The sequence below is a fragment of the Astatotilapia calliptera genome, chromosome 4 (assembly GCF_900246225.1).
Source record: "Astatotilapia calliptera chromosome 4, fAstCal1.2, whole genome shotgun sequence".
NCBI lineage: Eukaryota > Metazoa > Chordata > Actinopteri > Cichliformes > Cichlidae > Astatotilapia > Astatotilapia calliptera.
The window spans coordinates 15,412,837-15,430,981 of record NC_039305.1 but is presented as its reverse complement, the minus strand read 5'-3'; the positions used below and the strand labels follow the sequence as shown (position 1 = coordinate 15,430,981).

Sequence of the window (18,145 nt, the reverse complement as noted above, 5' to 3'; positions counted from 1 at the left end):
ATCTTGATCAACAAGTGCCTGATATACAGTTATGAGGACATTATACTGCAACTGTTCTATCGAAATTTCAAATTAATGTCCTCATATGTGGCTCTCATTTTTCTCAGAAACAAAAATTAGGTAAAAAAAACAAAACCTGGTAATTCTTTCTTTTTACATTCATCGGGTTCCAATCGGCCCAAATATCAAAGAGAAATTAAAAATGCATGCCATGGAAGATTTCGGGTCTTAGGGGGTTAAAATGACCAGACCCCTCCGGCCTGTTTTCCAGGCCACTAAATTAAACCCAGTCAATTACCAATTGAACAGAATAAAAACCTACAAGGTCCACTAATAGTCCAAAAGTCCAAATCTTTAATAGAAAAGACAGGCAGAACTCAAACAAACAATAATCCAAACGAGGAGCATATATACACACTGGAAAGTAAATAATTCTAAGTTATTAAATCAGACTAATTAAATACAGTAAAACTAATAAGGGAAGACGAACACACGGGAAATAAAAATAACAGTGTAAACATACCAAAACTCAAAATAAAACAGGAAAGTTACTACAAACCGAGTGTGACACAATTACATTCATATTGAAACATATGTGATAATTTTCTTTCTTTGTAGCATTTTTAAGATGTGTTAGAACAGTCATTATGCTGTTTGGATTAGGAACCAATCATTTTTGCCAAATAGTTAACACAAACTTAGAACAACAATGAACAATTTTCAAGATTCTGATTTACAGAACAAACAAAAGTCACAAAAGGTTTCATTATTTAAGAGACAAGATCAAGTTTTTCACACAGGAATGAAATGACAGAATCCAGTGCAGCGGGGCCAAAGGTGTGTGTCAGCAAACTGAAGGTTGAGGAATCAGTCAGCTCATGTTTAAGATTGTGTTGGATTTTGAGAAGAGTCTGTCTGTTATTAGAAAGTAAGATTAACAATGTTACACCAATAACCCAAATACGGGGAAATGACAAATAATACCAAAAAAGATACAACTTTCATATTGTTTTACTAACTTACTTTGTCATATCAGCACTTGAATGGTCGATGCCTTTACAGACCATGTCTGTTGTGACATCGCAGGCCAATCTTCCGGCAAACCCGAGGGCTAGCTCCCCAGCCTCCTCTTCACTCAGAACACTAAACACTGTTACTTTAGTTTTGGCCTTCTTAGGCCTGTCAAGAATCATTGCGGGCAGTTTGGCTTTACGGCCCTAAAAAAGAAAAAGTGCAAACACCAAAAGAGCAGAGAGAGACACACACACGCGCACAAAGTTAAATGCTTTTGTTTACATGGTGTAATTGTGTATATGTTGCAGCAAATGCACAATTTCCAGCCACATTGTCACTTCATTGATACGAGTAACCCGGATTTATTTCAGGTGACATCAAAATCACGAAATGTATATCTACCCCAATCAAACCTCTGAAAACATGAACTGACATGTTCTCTGCGTTGATTCTGCGCTTGATCTCGTCTTCTGTTATTGTGTAGGTTTTCTTTTTTGAGCTTGGTACAGATAAGCGACCATGCACTCTGTAAACTGTACTAGTTCCTTCTGAATCAGTTTGGAATTCTGTATCTGCATCGATCCTGTCAACATCATCAGCAGCAGCATTATCTGTACTCAGACTTGTGCCGTATACTTCTGTTTCTTTTTCGTTGTCTTCAGTCTGTGTACCTTCATCTCTTTCAGTCTGTGTACCTTCATCTCTGACTGTCAGTCTTCCTATCTCACTGTTACTTGTCGATTTGCTGCAGATGTTCTCTCCCTTAGGAACTTTTCCTTTGTCATTCGCTGCCTGATGCTTTCCCTGATGACATTCTTCACTGGCTACTTCTATTGCTCCTCCTGTATAGCCACCCACTATGCTGCACAACTCCTTTCCCTCTGCTGTGCTGCACTGTGCTGTTACATAAAGAAGAATGATATAAACAGCACTATATCAATTTAATTGTGAAGAGAAATCCCCACAATACGACACAGTTATGTCTAAAATAGTTTTGTGTAAAAACTGGATCTTGAAACGTCCACTTTAATTACACAGTCCTGGTGTGCAAAGGCAAAATTACGAAAAAAAAAATTCACTTTAAACATTTTTGGACATTGTTTAGTTATATTGTGACTTACTCTCACAGAAGATACAGATGCCACAAACAGACTTTGAACAACGCATGTGCTTGTATGCACCACATTTCTGGCACTGCACCTGTGAATTAAAAAAAAAAAGAAGAAGAAATAAACAAACAAAAAACAAATGAACAAAGTCCATTAAATAAACAATCTATATGGCTAAGGACATGTCATAGTGTACCCGGTCTTTGGCTGCAATCACACACCAGCACTGACTGCACTTCCTAGTTCGATCTGCAAAATATAATTTGTTTAAGTACAAGTTACATTTTCCAATGTTAGAGAAAAAGAAGGCAGCTAATTTTATCTTTACCTATTGAGGAAAATAAGTAGTGGCAAAGTCGGGACCTGAGCTTTGTGATTTCAGTGTTGTACTCCTCCACTTGTGTTTTACCGTCAATGAGAGATTGGGCAAACTAATAATTGACGAAGAAAAAAAAAAAAAAAAAAAAAAAAGAACAAAAAGAATTAGATTAACAAAGAAATGTTTGTTTGTTTTTAACCCCCCCCCCCCCGAGAAAAAAAAAAAACAGAGCAACCAAAGCAAAGCATTACTGCTGAAATGGTTCAATCTACAAAAAAAAAATTGAGATTTTACCATCCTGCCTCTAAGGCTTTAAAAACTGACTAGGCAAAAATGTAAACATTACTTATATAGGTTAAAGCTATAGTTTTCAGTACCATTATGACATGCACTCCACATGAGTTCCCATCCTGTTGATGTGGGTGGCTCACATGTGACAAGGTCCACTCTCCAGTGCAGCCTCTTGCTGAAGCAAATGAGCTGAGAGATCGCAGTTATTACAAATAAAAAGCATATAGAGAAATCAATAACCACGTTCGGTAATGATTTCAATTAAATTAAATATGTTATGTTAAATATGTTAATTAATTACCTCCAGTTTTTCAACACCGCACTTTTTCTGACCTCCGACTCGCCAAATGAATTCATATAGACTATGGTCCTCTTGGGTATGTCACAAAACTGTTTTGTAAAAAGATGGATATGGTAGGCTTGGGCCTTGAGCTTTCCTAATGAGGGACACTGAAAAGTATCATGCACTAGAGAGAGTGCAAAATCTGTGCAACTTACAAACAAGGTCCAGTGGCTGCCGTTTTCCAGACAGGCTCCAATCAATTTCTCATACATCTGAAAGATGTTTTTCTGGAAATAAAAATAATGTGACAAGTATGTTTTTCTGTCAAGAATGACACTGCAAAACTGCAAAAGCTTGTCAGGTGAGACTTGTAATTAATTCTGCAGATACACAAACATATAGAAAGTGTCATTTTTGGTTTACATTAATTAATTTCTATAGTGTGTACAAAACAAATCAAGACCACAGACTCAACACGCACCACTAAATTTTTGGTGTTCTTTATCAGTTGGCCAAGACAGAAATGTTTTAATCTGTGTGCATTGCTTTTGAACAAGTCTTTACACAGAAAAGGTTTCAGAAAGGTATTTTTCAGGTTCTTCTGACAAGGCTTCAATTTTGGAAAATGCTGTTTGTTTATAGTGGCAACTTATAAACCCTTTGTGATAAGAACATAGTTACCACAGTCCAAGTCATACCTTCAAAAAGTATGCACTTTGTGCTCTTGTGGACCCATCCAAAATTTTTCCAGTGATTTGGCTTGGTATTGGATAAATGTGAGGGAAATTCTATAAAAATAACATAAATACACCTATGTTTTCAAATACATTACAAAAAACGTAAACATGCTATGTCATTATGATCAAACAAGCTTTTCAACATACCTCACACTGCAAATAGATTAGGCCATCTATTACCTTATAAAACAAATAAATAAATACATATAAATAAAAACAGAACTAAGGAACACGATTCATTAAGTAAATTGTACAATAAAGTGTATTTAAAGCAGAATTTAACATTAGTTTTATGACAACATAAAAGGATTTTTATGTCAAGAGGTACCTCATCTGAAATGTTAGTCTGGTCAAACAGGGATTTCAAACTTGAAATACCAATAGAGTTTGGTCCAGCTACTCCCACAAGGTAATCTGTGAGAAAGCATATGCTGTAGTCAACAGATATCATTTTCTTTTTGCATGCTGCAACCATCATCCATTTCAGTCTTCTAGGAGCTTTGTCTGGTTGTAGTTCTTTTTTCTCCTCCTCATCTATTAATTAAATTGTTTTCTGACCTTCCTAACTGTTTCCGACCTGTCTTCCCAATGTGATGTTTAAGCAATATATGTATGGTCAGAAGGGGGTGAAATTTTCATTGCAGTTGTACGTGTAACATTGCATGTGATAATAAAAGGCTTGATTGGTTGATTATTCAACATGAGTTGACATTTACCTGACATTGTGAAGGAGTCACAGTTTCTGTAAGGGTGTAAGAACATAACATGTGGATTTGTTACACTTCTTTTTCACAAGTTAATAACAATCAATAATTTTCATTCCATTATTTACAAGCTATCACACGATGTCCCAGGGACAATATTTACACGATGTCCCAGGGACAACATCTACACGATGTCCCAGGGACAACATCTACGCGATATCCCAGGGACAACATTTACGCGATATCCCAGGGACAACATTTACGCGATGTCCCAGGGACAACATTTACACGATGTCCCAGGGACAACATTTACACGATGTCCCAGGGCAACTTCTACATGATGTCCCAGGGACAACATTTACACAATGTCCCAGGGACAACATTTACACAATGTCCCAGGGACAACATTTACGCGATGTCCCAGGGACAACATTTACACAATGTCCCAGGGACAACATTTACGCGATGTCCCAGGGACAACATTTACGCGATGTCCCAGGGACAACATTTACACGATGTCCCAGGGACAACATTTACACGATGTCCCAGGGACAACATCTACACGATGTCCCAGGGCAACTTCTACATGATGTCCCAGGGACAACATTTACACAATGTCCCAGGGACAACATTTACGCGATGTCCCAGGGACAACATTTACGCGATGTACCAGGACAAATTTGTAAATTTCTGGATTACTGTTAATCTCCATAGAATCAAGAACTCATGTCCAGTTTCACAGCTATGGACCAGTTAATTATGTTTCCAGGTGATAGTTTGATTCATAGATTCAGCACACAACCATAAGTCTAGGCCTTTTAGTCCAGATTCTCTTCACTTATGTTTGTAAAATGATCAGGGAAGCTACTGCAATTTTGCCTGACCCAACCCCCGGGCCACGAAACACCCAAAAAGTTGGGGAACACTGGTTAGCTAATGCTGTCGTCAAGTAGCCTATCGCTAGCAAACAAACAGCAAGCCAAGTGAGGAACATATGTATAATGCTTACCGTTTATTAAAGGAAAGTATCCTAAATTGACTTCAAATTCGGCGGACAGGCGAATTGACTTCAAATTCGGCGGACAGGCGGCGGTTTTTCGCTTCTTCACTTGTATTTCGAAATAATCGAAGGCGGGTATTTCGAAGTCGCAAAGGAATGACGTCACAAGAAGGTGATCGGTCACTTGCAATGTTGAACCTGGAACAACATTAATTATGATGATGTGGGAACAATGCTGACACGAGGAAATCAGATCGTCCGTGTGGCAAACACCCCCCCCCCCCCAACAACTTCCGTACATAAAAAACTGAAATGAGGTGCTTGCTCGTCCATCCGGCGCTTCTAGAAATGTGATCCTCGCTGCCGCGGGCCTGCGCACTGCCTGCAGACATTACGGTAGCAGATGTAAAGTGCAGGTGTGTGACAGGTGAGAAAGGTGACGCATCGAGAGGGCCCGACGGCGAGGTATAGACTGTATTATTGCATGAATCCACCAGCACGGGTACGGATGTGCGAGGAGGACAGGAGCAATCGGGTGAGTAGATGTGACATATAGAGATGACTATCAGGAAGGTATTTTTATTTAATTAAAGAGTGCACGTCATCGCTGTCGGACCTGCGTTTATTCATAGATTAGGCTCGTTTATTTTAGCGAAAAACACGTGATATTCTGCCTAATTTGGCGAAACATGAAGGGGTTATTAACTACAGGCCAAAAGCAAATAAAAAATACATATACACACATACAGTAAAAATATGTATCAGAAATTCTTCTTTCAGAATACCTCCCTCCCCACCCCCTTAAATATCCGTGTGTTATATGCAGTCTATAAAACATAACGTTATTATTTATGAGTGAAATGTCTGACCAGTTGTCATCTCTGACATCTTCTTTATCAAAACTCAACAAAGAGAAAAAAGTGGTGTTCAGGAGCACTGAGCTCTATTTTAAATAATGAAAGACTCTGAAGTGGTACAGCTGTCGGAACTTGAATGATGTGAAAACAAAGGGATTATAAATGACAGGACACTTTCAGAAAGTTAAGATAAATACTCATTACCGGTCAGTTTTTAATGATTCCGAAACAGTGAATATGCATTTTATTCCTCTTTAAAATCCCATCAGAGCATCCATGGAGCTGTGCAGTCCCAGCATGACTGAAAGCGGAGGCTCTCTGTGCCAGGTGAAGCAGTTTCCCTGCCAAAGCGTCCCCATTTGTCGCCTGCAGAACAACGGGCACCACGGGCACAACATCGCCCACCTCGCTCAGCAGCCGTGGGTCATCCATCCAGCCCCAGCAGTCGCCTCCGGGCCGGGGCCCTCTGTGGCTGTGAGAAACAGAGTAAACACCGCCACCGCTGCTACCTGCAGCAGCCCCGACTGTGTGGCCTCCAGACTGGGAGAGGAAAAGCACCGAGGTGTCCCAAAGGGGAAAGTGGTAGTGACGGGAGGAGGGGGATACTTTGGTTTCAGGCTTGGGAGACAACTGGCAAATGAAGGGTTTTCAGTAATCCTTCTGGACTTGAATAAGCCTCCCTGTGATATTCCCGATGGAGCGACATTCTATCAGGTATGGCTTTACTCTGTTTACCCCTCTTCTCCACACATTCCTTATAGCTTTGCCCTGGAGAACACTTAATACTATACTGCAGTGTAACAGCACAGGACACCTATTGTTTGATAACATCTTATAACACATGTCAGGTCTCTACATGGTGATGAAAAGCCATTTGAAGTCCAGGTCTGAAGCCTGTTGTGTCACTCATAGCACAGGTTTGGGTTATAAAGGTATGGTTTGTTTCCACCTAACTGACACAACTTCATGTGGAGACGAGGAAATGAATTCTAGTATTTCCTCGTGTTAGCGTGCCTCTTCGGTCCGTATGTGTCTTGGCTGGAAACAGACACGGGTGATTGATCTGTCTCGGCGCACCAGCTGCTGCCTGGGTCAAAGAGGGTGGAAGCATGATTCGGGTTTCACCTGTACTCCTCTTGGCACACTTACCTTAATTATAACTGTCCTTTCAGGGGTTAGATATTGACCATTTTACATGAAAAGCACTGGGTGTTAATGTTTTGCTGTTGTACATTTCAAGCAAATCAACAGTACAAGCCTACCTTCATCCTCCCAGAAGAATCTGATTAGGCATCTTTTGTGTCCTCAGAGTTATAACTAATTATCTGATTGTCTTGTTCTACTTTCTTACAGAGTGACATTCGAGATTATTCTTCCCTGTATAAAGTGTGTGAAGGGGTTGACTGCATGTTCCACACGGCGTCTTATGGCATGTCTGGCCCAGAGCAGGTGACTTCATGCCTTCCTCTGCTTTTTTTCCCCAACAGCCAGTCATTCAAACAAGTCATGTTTCACTTATTAAACCTCCTGTGGAGGAACAGCCTTGTTTGGTATGTCATGCTTTCTGTTCAAACCGTGAACACATGACAGGCTGACCTGCACGACTGGTTGTTTTTCCATGCTCTCTTGATGCAAATCATAGGAGCTGCTTAAGGCTACTAGCAGCAGGAAAAATAGCACCTCAAGGTTCATCCTCAGACTAAAGACAGAAAGTCAATATTTTAAAAACACATGTAACACCTGTTGTAAGTTTTAGCTGTGTAAGTCAAAAAGGGTTAAAAAGTATGAATTAAGTATGTACAAATAAATGTGCCCAGTGTTGCATATTAAACACAAGCTATGTAATTTTTATTTTCTATTTTTCTTTTACATTATCTAATATCATGCATCATATTTTTGGTGTGTACCCCGCCTTTCAGGAGTGGGTGTCAGTGACAGGCTCCAGCCTCCTGCCGCCCAAAAGCTGGACAAGTGCTTAAAAAATGTGTGGATATCCTCAATAGTTCATACGCTTATAAAGGATTCCAGCTGTGTGCCATAGCTATGAAATGAAGTGTCTGTTACGCATAAGATAACTACCAAGTCCTCAAAAGAAATGAGACTATATTTTGCTTTCCATAAGTTAAAATGTTGTTTTATTTTCTCAAATAATAACCTAATAACACAGAATTTCAAAGGATATTATGGGGGTTAATCTTGAGTTATTTTCTTGGCATTTCAAGTCAGTAAGTAACGCTAATCCTAATTTCAAGTTATTCACTTGAAATTTTAATAACAACCCCAAATTCGGACTTATGGATGTCTTTTTTTCAGTGAGGGAACCAAGTTTCCATAAAAAAACAGCAAAGCTCATAAACAAAGAACATTTATAAATGAGTACTCCTCCCGTTTAGCCATTCGGCTTCTGCTTTAGAGCTCATAAACACAAAACAACATATGACCACAAATTTCTTTTTTTAAATACTGCATTGCCCACCAAACAGTTTGACTGCAAACAGTTCAGTCTGACAGCCAGATAGCTCAGCTCTTTAATGTCAGCTGATGTAGCTTCTGACTTTTTCTGAGGCTGCTCTTTATATTGCTTATGCCTTGTTTTCTTCATCTACAGTGGCTAGCATTGATGTATACAAATACGTAGTTCATCTTTAGTCTCCATAGCCTTGGATTCCAAATCCAAATATAAAAAAGTCAGTGAGGAAAAAAAAATTGCCATCACATGGACACATTTGTTTGCTGCAGACTTGTATACTTGTATTCTTGCTCTTCTGTTGTACATCACTCAAAATCCAATCAAATTTTTTCCTATTTTTGTGTCTATTTTTACTATATTTAATGCTATTTGGCTTCTATCTGCTCTCAAAGTTGATTTTCTTTCAAATCTAATATGAGAGCCTAAGTGAGATGGATGTAAAGTCATTATTGTGCAGAGGTGGAAACAAGGGCTGTATTATCTATAGAAGAGAAAATATGCAGTCAGGAGTAACAGCCTTCCTCTTTGTCTCTGGCTTTTAGTTGAGGAAAGAGCAGGTGGAGTCCGTCAACATTGGTGGAACCAATAACGTCATAAATGGTAAGAAAATTTTCTGTTTTTGCTGGTGTGCCCCAGGGTTCGGTACTGGGGCCTCTTTTATTCCTTATTTACATGCTTCCACTTGATCACATATATAAAAAATATAATATTAACCATCACTGTTACGCAGATGAGACTGAGCTGTATATTTCTTCCAAACCCAATTTCACCCTTCCACTCATCTCCCTTTGTGACTGCCTCATGAAGGTCAAATCTGGTTCACCTCCAATGTTTTCAAACTCAAGAGTAATAAAACTGAAGTTCTACTTGCCTGCACAGCTTCCACATTAACCAAATCCCACAAGTTTCCCATTAATATTGACAACTCCTCCATCCTTCCCTCCCATCAGGTTAAGAGTCTGGGTGTCATCCCCGACAGCACTTTGCCGTTTCAGTCTCATATTAATCACATCACCCAGTTCGCCTGCTTCCACTTACGCAACATCAATCGTCTCCGTCCTTTCCTCACCTCCCATGCTGTTGCTATCCTTGTCCCTGCTTTGATTGATTATTGTAATTCTCTTCTCTTTGATCTTCCCAACAAGTCCCTTTACAAATTACAAATTCTTCAGAATTCTGCAGCCCAGATCACAACTCGCACACCCTCCAGAGAGCACATCACCTCTGTTCTTCAACAGTTTCACTGGCTGCCCATAGATTGTAGAATCACTTTCAAAATATTGCTTTTCACATTCAAATGTATCCATATCCTGACTCCTCCCTTCTTGTATTATTTACTTAGGTCTTCATCCACCACTCACCTTATTATTCCCTCTCCCCATCTCACTACTATGGAGAACAGAGGTTTCAGCTGCTCTGGAATTCACTTCCTCCTGATAGCAGGAATACTGGCTTGCTTCCCTTATTCAAGTCAAAACTCTAACCCCATTTTTTAATACTGCCTTATTCTCTTTAAACATTAAATCCAATTATTTTCTAATACTGCTTTTTTATTATCCTTTTTACTGTTTGTCTTTTATGCTTTGTTCGTTGACCTTGGGTTTTAGAAAGGTGCCTAGAGAGTGACATTTTATAAATGGATGCACACCTGCATAATACATTGTGGCATATTGAGCATTATGTCAGCATTCATAGATTTGACTCTCTTTGTTGTGATCCTCTGTCTCATACAGTGTGTAAGGAGAGGAGCATCCCCAGACTGGTGTACACCAGCACCATCAACGTGGTGTTTGCAGGGAAACCGATTGTGGATGGTGATGAGGCTTCGGTGCCATATGTGCCCCTTGATGCTGTGAGTACTTAAAATAACTGCATTCTCACCACCCTAACGATAACAAACCACATCACTAATGTTCCAGCAAAACCTTTGTCACACCAATAAAAGCTCTGCAATTCTACTAAATACACGTTTGCCAGCAATTTTCTGCACTTTAGGGGGAAATAATAAGGCGGTATTTATGTTTCTGTTGCAGCATATTGACCACTACTCCAGAACTAAAGCGATTGCGGAGCAGATGGTCATCGCAGCCAACGGGGGCTCCCTCAAAGGTTGTGAAATTGATAGCTGTGCCTCATCGCTGAATTACATGGGAAAGGACACATTGAGAGAAAATTGCTTTCTGTGTTTAAAAAAACCAAAAAGCAACAAAAATGTGTGTTTGAAAGAGTGAGAGAAAATAGACAGAGGCAACAGTTTCCATGGAGACTCGGTGTGCAACTCGATCATACAACAGTGATTGTGTTTTAAACTCGGCGCTTGCCAGAACAGTCTCATTAGTGCAGCAGTCACTTGACATTGATGTCTTAAACACACATGTAAAGTATATATTTGAGTGTATATAATGGCTCATTTTCTCATACAGTATTGTTGCTTTTTACACTGTGATTTATAAAGCCTTTCCTTCAGTGAAACCTGCACGCCAACAGTGAGCACCAACATGCAATTAAGCTTAAAAGCATGCATGTCTCATTATCTACTGCAGCTGGTCATGTGTTTGTGTGCGTAATAATAATAATAATAATAATAATAATAATAATAATAATAATAACAGGATGTCTGTACTGATGTCAGGAACAACCTAAAAGTCACTGAGATTCTAAGACTGGGTCTGCAAACTTTTGTTTTGATTCAGTTGATTCGCTGAGATTGCAAAATAAGTTTCGAATCCTTATTAATGAGAAGAGAGAGAGAAAAACCCCTCTGCCCTCCAGCTGACTCCATCCCTAGTATTGGCAATCAGGTCCAATCATGAGACCAACCACAAAAAATGAACGTAATCAAACACAAACACCATTTAAACATCTAATGAACAGCATACACATCTTTGTCTTCTTAAATTCATACGTGACTCCTACAAAGCCATTTTTAAGTAAATCTGCTCCACTGCACCTGCTCCACCTGATTGAGTCTATATGTAAGGTTTACTTAAGAACACTTCACAGGCTTATTTAATGTTCAGCCATAGTTGTTGTTTCTCCATGCTCTCCTTTTAATCGTTTTCTTTCCATTCACCTGCCACAGCTTCTCACTGGTTCTGCTGGAGGTTTATTCTTGTTAAATGGGAGTTTTTAATCCCACTCTTACCATGTCCTGGCTAAAAATTCTTTATATTGCAAAATTCCTTTAATTGGCATGATATAAATACAGTGAATGATATAAACATAAAAGACATTCAAATTTATCTTGCAGAAGTTTTCTCCTTCTTTGCTTCTTCCTTATTATTATTATTATTGTTGTTGTTATTGTTGTTGTTGTTGTTGTTATTTGCCTTAAATCTGTGTTAATTAATCACACAACATATAAAACTATCTTGATACATTATAAGTATCATATAAATACATATAAATAAGCACAAGTCTTAATGCAGCCCTTTTCCTTGTTTCTGAGTATTTTAGTACTTGTAACATTGGTATTTTAATGCATGTACTTAGTCCACTACTTCTAGAGGAGAAAAAAAATCCCAATTAGATTTTAATAAAGAAAAGCTTTAAAATATTTATGAAATGACATTTTGATCTTCCTTTGTGAAGGTGGAGGCCTGCTGCGCACTTGCATCCTGCGGCCCTGTGGCATCTACGGACCAGAGGAGAGAAGACACCTACACAGAGTGATGGTAAGGGACTAAAGCGAGCGTGTCTTATAGTGATGATGAATTACTTCTGTGCTGCCACTGGAAAAAAATGTTCATCTCGCGGTGTCTGAAGCCTCGCTGGCAGAATTATTCCTGTCTGAAGAGTTTGCATTATTGATGGAGCTCTTCTGGCATCCAGTTACGGATGCCTTTTCTTCCAGTGTCTCCTCTGCGAGGCGGCTGTCGGCACAGTCTGGTGAAGGGCTGCAAGGATTACATTATGTTCTGGGTTTACTACCGGCCAAGAGGCCAGAAGCGTTGACTTTTAATGTTCTGTCGGTTGCTTGTCTCTGTAACCACTAGTCTGGAATTGATGTGAAATAAAATGTATAATTAATCTGTATACATGTGGACTTAAATATTAGCAAACCCAGAGTTAGTAAAACTGACAGTAAAACACTGGGTTGAACATAAGGTTTTGAATTAGACCCATCACCTTTGTTGCAACTCTTCTCCCAGCTTTTGTGCAGATATCACCATCCAAAATGTTAGTTTGACACATTTTTGGGTTTAGTGTCCATGTTTAAATCAAGAAAACGATGCAAGACGAGCTTTTTGTCCCTTGCTCAGATGAACGTGGAGCGTCGGTTGTTCAGTTTCCGGTTTGGTGACCCCCTGGCTCAAATGAACTGGGTGCACGTAGATAACCTGGTACTGGCCCACAGGCAAGCAGCTGAGGCCCTCACGCTGAAGAGGAGCTGTGTCGCTGTGAGTCCACCTCAGAAAATTTAAACAGTAAACACGATGAGTTCCACTGCTCCGGCCTCACAGCTGCTTCGGTCATTTTTAACATGTTAACTGTTCTTTTTGCAGAGTGGACAGGCCTATTTTATTAACGATGGCGTTTCGGTCAATCTGTTTGAATGGTTGATGCCTTTGGTGAGTTGATGCCTCCGTCTGTCAGCAGACTTAAGGAATAAGCTAAAACCAGCGATTACCTGAAGAGTAACTCTGATTCTGAAAGCTGCTCTTACCTCTGTTTTGAATTCAACTTTCTGTTGCAGTTTGAGAAGCTGGGCTACAGCCAGCCGTTGATAAATCTGCCGGTTTCACTCGTCTATTCAGCAGGTAGCTCTTCTCTCTTTCACTTTCACTATAGTTGAGTGAAACTTTGGTGAGCTGCTGCTAAATCTGTGTGTGTGTGTGTGTGTGTGTGTGTGTGTTTCTTCCTATTTCAAGCCATCCTGGTGGAATATCTGCACGTGGTCCTGAGACCGGTGATAACAGTGCCGCTCCTTTTCACCAGAAGTGAGGTAATTATGCAGCTTTCTTCTTCTATAAAGGTTAAGTCTGATTCTGAAAGCTATTTTTAACTCAAGATGTCACTCTATACTGCAGAACGTTACAGCACCGGCAAGCTCGGTACATATATCTACCTTGGAGATGAAGTTACCCGCTGTCTGATGAGAACATTCATGTTTAAGTCTCTCCAACGACAGAGACTGACTCCATTAGTATTTTCCGATCAGCCCCCCCCGCCCCCCCCCCCCCTCATCTGATGCTATCTCTTGCACATGAATTATGAAAAACTAAAGTGAGCCCTTTTTTAAATTCAGCAGATAAACGAACACTTAACTTTTAATTCTGTCTTTGTATCTGTGATGGTTTTGCGTACATTTACTTGACTCAAAAAACTATAAAATTAAAGGAGCAGCTTGGAGTACGACACGTCTTAAGGCGCCTCCATCACATGCGGCCTGTGAGGTCCTCATGAATGTGTGATGAGACAGAAACCAAAGCTGAGCACCATGGGCCTGCATGCGCAGCTCTCTCTCTCAGGCAGCTGCTGGCCGTGGGGATCAGTGGTTGCCCTGTAAATAAAACATAAACTGCTGTGGGTCAGACCAGGAAGTTTGAGGTGAAGTTTACAGGAAGTGACATCACTGCAGAGGCGGTTGCTATGGCTGTGCCACCTCTCGGCCGGTCTCAAATGATCCTGGCAACCCTCAGGTTGAGGCACGGTGTGATGTGCAGAGATTTTCCTCTTCCTGGTCTGTGAAGGCACATAGGAAGACAGTTTCAAAATTTGAATCAATCTGTTGTTAGGAGCAACTAAGCATCTGGTTTTATTCTTATATCTTATATAGAATTTCAAATGAAGTACCTTGAAGTGAATATTTTAAAATGTTGCCAACAGAAATGAACTGTTTGGTAAAGAAAAAAAGACAATGCATGAGACAGAGAAGTTTTACTGCTCAATAAATAAATAAATAAATAAATAAATAAAATACAAAGTCTAAAAAGTTACACAAATACAAAGAGCACAAGAAACTGAGAGAAAAGCAGGCAGATGGGCAAAAAAAGATTCTGGTGCAGGATGTGAGGGACAACTGAAATTATAATAAATAAAACAGGAAATAATCAAAAGACAAAACATGGTGACACAAAAACTCACATTAAACATGTATGAAGAATTTTAAACTAACACCACAGCAGGAAACCATCTTAACAAAAACTAAACAGGAACCACAGCCGAAATCACACTTAAAATCTAAAGCTCAACATCACCACAGCTGTAAGAGATCAAAGCAGGAATCCAAAACTCAGTCTGCAGAATGTTAAAATCAGAAAAAGAATTGAAAAGATTAACTAGGAATTCAAAACCCCAAAACATCACAAAACTACAAAACCATGATGAAGCACTAGTAAGAAGCCGAGCAGCTGCAGAAGGATATGTGTACTTTGTAAGATGTGTACTTTAGCCCAGAGAATACAAATGCATGGGTCACATTTCAGCTACATTTGATTATAATCTCTGTCCTGGAGTGGTGCCTGTGGCAGTGAGTTACTCCTGGAAGACAAGATGTACTCCATGTGAGACAATCAAGGAAAAATTGAAGGCTTTTCGAAATGCACGGAGAAAAATACTGTATATAGTCAGGTCAGGTTTGGCAGGATAATCAGGATTCAGCAGTTTGGTCTTAATGTGTGGATACACAACAGATTTGAATGAGTCATGCAGGAAAACTCCAAAGACCTAAAAGGTGTGTACCGACTGAAATCATTAAAGAAAATGTGACGCATGGATGGAAAAAAGAAAAGGGACAGTAGGAACTCTTTTTTGTCTCTGTTTGACCTCTTCTGTCAGTCTGTGTTCACATGCCGAAACCTTAGACTCAGAGGAAAGAAGACACAGTAACTGGAGGCATCCGTCAGTCACAGGTTATCACAATGTAAAACTAAGTTTGCCAAACTGAGGCTAATGTGAGCCGTTAACCTGACAGAATGACCTTTAACTTGGACGACTCTGATCGTATTAAGAAATACAAAAAACAACAAAAAAGAAGCTATAAATGCCTCATCTCTTCCGCTGCAGGTCAGGAACATCGCAGTGAGCCACACTTTTAAAATTGACAAGGCCCGCCGAGATCTGGGCTACAGCCCGAAGCCTTACTCCCTTGCAGACTCCGTGGAGCAATACCTGAAGTCTCGACCGCCTCGCAACACCTCGTCGCTTTTCAGCCTGTCCCAGACCTCCCGGCAGCTCCGGCGGCTTTTTCTGCTGCTTCTGATGGGTTTCAGCGTGGTGATACTCATGCTATGTTGCGTAATTTGTCAGAACTAAACATTCCTTCACTGATGCTCCGCTGCACTGCATTCATCTCAGGCATTGCAGTTTCAGATGAGAGACTCTGCTTTTACACAGCTTCTGTTAACTGATTACAGTGTGACAATGTAAGTGGTGACTGACTGATAATAACAAATCACCAGACCCAGCTAAACGTGCTCCAAAAATACGTCTCCAGAATACCAGGCTATGCAAGTTCTGTGTTTCCCCTTTTCAAAGACAGCCGCTGTTTTTATGTTTAGACCTCAGTGTGTGTCTGAGTTTAACGTGAGTCTAGCAGGCGGCTGAAAACTATTATGTATTATGTGAATGTTATTGACTTCTCTGGAATTTGACTTTATTGTGGTTTATTTTAAAGCAAACATTTAACTTTATATCACAAAAAGAAAATTATCTGAACTGTAAGTCGTTGTATTTAAAGCATGCTTCCAATTTGTAACATAAAGACTTGTGATTTCATAGAGTTCAGTTATTATTGTAGCTGCAAATTTTGTACACTTTTAGAAATAAAAGCATCTAGAAAACTCCAGAGACCATATTTACATATACTGTATTTGTGCAAAAGAATTGAGTCACCCTTAATTTCTTTGGTTCAAAGACATTATTATAGTCTTTTGCTGTAGCTATGCACAATTTATTTTTTCAGGCTTTCTGAAGGTTTTTCAAACTTTTTACTTGCACGTTGGCTTCCAGTCCTTGTACCTGACCACATTCACTGGCTTATGAATCATTCAAGCATAAAAAAGGCAGCTAACTCAAGAGACGAACGAGTGTTGTGTGAACACATAACAGACAGTATTAAATTGTATCGTCAGGACTTTGTTACTAGTAGCCTGTCATACAAAAACACATCATTTGTTCACATATCTTTTGCTGAATCTATTTAAATGGCCGAGATAACACTATCTGACCGACATAAAATAGTATTTGTGGACGAACAAGTTGATTCGTGAAGAGGTATTAGGGGAAAAACTGCCATATCTCAGCATGGAGTGCGGTCAGTTTTTAAGGAAATATGAGTAAACTGGTCAAGTCCAGAACGAAAGAAGTGGGAGGCCTAAAAAAATATGTTCAGCAGATGAACTGTATCTCAAAGTCTGCAAAGATCTGACAAAGGACCCGAGAGATACAACAGCTGCTATCAACTGTTCACTGAAGCCTCATCGAAAGTGGTCTTAGTGGAAGGATGGCTGTCCTTCCACTATCGGGATCAGTGTTGGTTGAAAGCTCAACATTGTCATGTTTGAAGCTGCCACATGGGGGAGCACTTGCACTGCATAAGAATGCCAAGGGTTACCTGCAGCGTTAAAATTCACATCGTCGCTTGGACATTTAATGTTATTGATGACATCGGGTCCAATCTACCTGTCTACGGCCTTCCACATACTCAACTGAGTCATGGCTAATCCAGAAAATAATACATTCTTGGCAGCGGTGGGATTCGAACCCACGCCATCGAAATGACTGGAGCCTAAATCCAGCGCCTTAGACCACTCGGCCACGCTACCACACCTTTAGTTCTCGGATACTTAGATTTAAATAACACGTCGTAAGGTCGTGTAACCTGTGATGCGTTCGCGTCGTTTCGTCACGTCTTTCAGAAACGTCCGCCTTTATATGCCGCAGAGAAAAATAAGGTGACAAAATAAAGGAAAATGCATAAACCCACGACACACTGAAGCCCTCTGGGGGCTCTGATATGCAGCACAGGTCATTTTGCTTTCATGATTTATGTTCAGTTCATCACTGCAAATGATCACAGTGGTCTGATGGAAATTAAAATGATAAGAATCATATGATAGGGAAGTTGCAGTCAACCGATCATACAGACAACTTTGATGGACAATGTTTACCACTGTATTGCTCATTAATTTACAGACCCCTGGGCCCACATGTTTGATGGGCTCCAGCCTCTGATATTGAACAGAAAATGCAGCAGCCAGAGATAGTTCATTAGTTTGCCATATGACTACAGGTGTACTGAGCTATCTACACCTGTAGTCCTTCTCATATCTTTAGGGGGTTCTTGGCATCTGCCTGACGAGCTCCTATTCTTCTACATATCCTCTCATAAATATCATCTACCAAACACACTTGGATG

The 18,145-nt window shown here is 40.0% G+C and overlaps 2 protein-coding genes and 1 non-coding gene across 9 annotated transcripts; 1 reads left to right on the top strand and 2 right to left on the bottom strand.

Moving 5' to 3' along the window:
* Positions 1 to 331: 331 nt before the first annotated feature.
* On the bottom strand, positions 332 to 5,717 carry LOC113020797 (uncharacterized). 5 transcript variants are annotated; one of them, XM_026165028.1, is made up of 13 exons: positions 5,467 to 5,717; positions 4,470 to 4,495; positions 4,082 to 4,167; positions 3,901 to 3,933; positions 3,715 to 3,804; positions 3,035 to 3,303; positions 2,820 to 2,922; positions 2,452 to 2,554; positions 2,320 to 2,372; positions 2,136 to 2,214; positions 1,417 to 1,913; positions 1,024 to 1,217; positions 332 to 915 (listed from the first exon to the last, which is right to left on the bottom strand). In XM_026165028.1, exons 2-13 carry the CDS (start codon positions 4,474 to 4,476, stop codon positions 771 to 773), a joined length of 1,659 nt encoding a protein of 552 aa, XP_026020813.1. In that variant the 5' UTR covers positions 4,477 to 4,495; positions 5,467 to 5,717; the 3' UTR covers positions 332 to 770. The 5 variants fall into 5 exon arrangements, with proteins under 5 accessions (XP_026020813.1, XP_026020815.1, XP_026020812.1 ...); XM_026165030.1 differs by lacking the exon at positions 5,467 to 5,717 and having other exon boundaries at positions 3,035 to 3,123; positions 3,232 to 3,303; positions 4,470 to 4,603; XM_026165027.1 differs by lacking the exon at positions 5,467 to 5,717 and having other exon boundaries at positions 4,470 to 4,603.
* A 53-nt stretch (positions 5,718 to 5,770) lies between these two features.
* On the top strand, positions 5,771 to 16,566 carry sdr42e2 (short chain dehydrogenase/reductase family 42E, member 2). 3 transcript variants are annotated; one of them, XM_026165019.1, is made up of 12 exons: positions 5,771 to 5,992; positions 6,584 to 7,028; positions 7,668 to 7,763; positions 9,327 to 9,384; positions 10,518 to 10,636; positions 10,818 to 10,893; positions 12,376 to 12,458; positions 13,047 to 13,184; positions 13,290 to 13,355; positions 13,481 to 13,544; positions 13,656 to 13,729; positions 15,793 to 16,566. In XM_026165019.1, the coding sequence occupies exons 2-12, from the start codon at positions 6,591 to 6,593 to the stop codon at positions 16,039 to 16,041; spliced, it is 1,461 nt and encodes a 486-aa protein (XP_026020804.1). In that variant the 5' UTR covers positions 5,771 to 5,992; positions 6,584 to 6,590; the 3' UTR covers positions 16,042 to 16,566. The 3 variants fall into 3 exon arrangements, with proteins under 3 accessions (XP_026020804.1, XP_026020807.1, XP_026020805.1); XM_026165022.1 differs by having other exon boundaries at positions 13,815 to 15,860; XM_026165020.1 differs by having other exon boundaries at positions 5,771 to 7,028.
* A 904-nt stretch (positions 16,567 to 17,470) lies between these two features.
* On the bottom strand, positions 17,471 to 17,552 carry trnal-uag (transfer RNA leucine (anticodon UAG)). The gene has a single exon. It is a non-coding gene; the product is annotated as a tRNA-Leu (tRNA).
* Between the last annotated feature and the right edge of the window lie 593 nt (positions 17,553 to 18,145).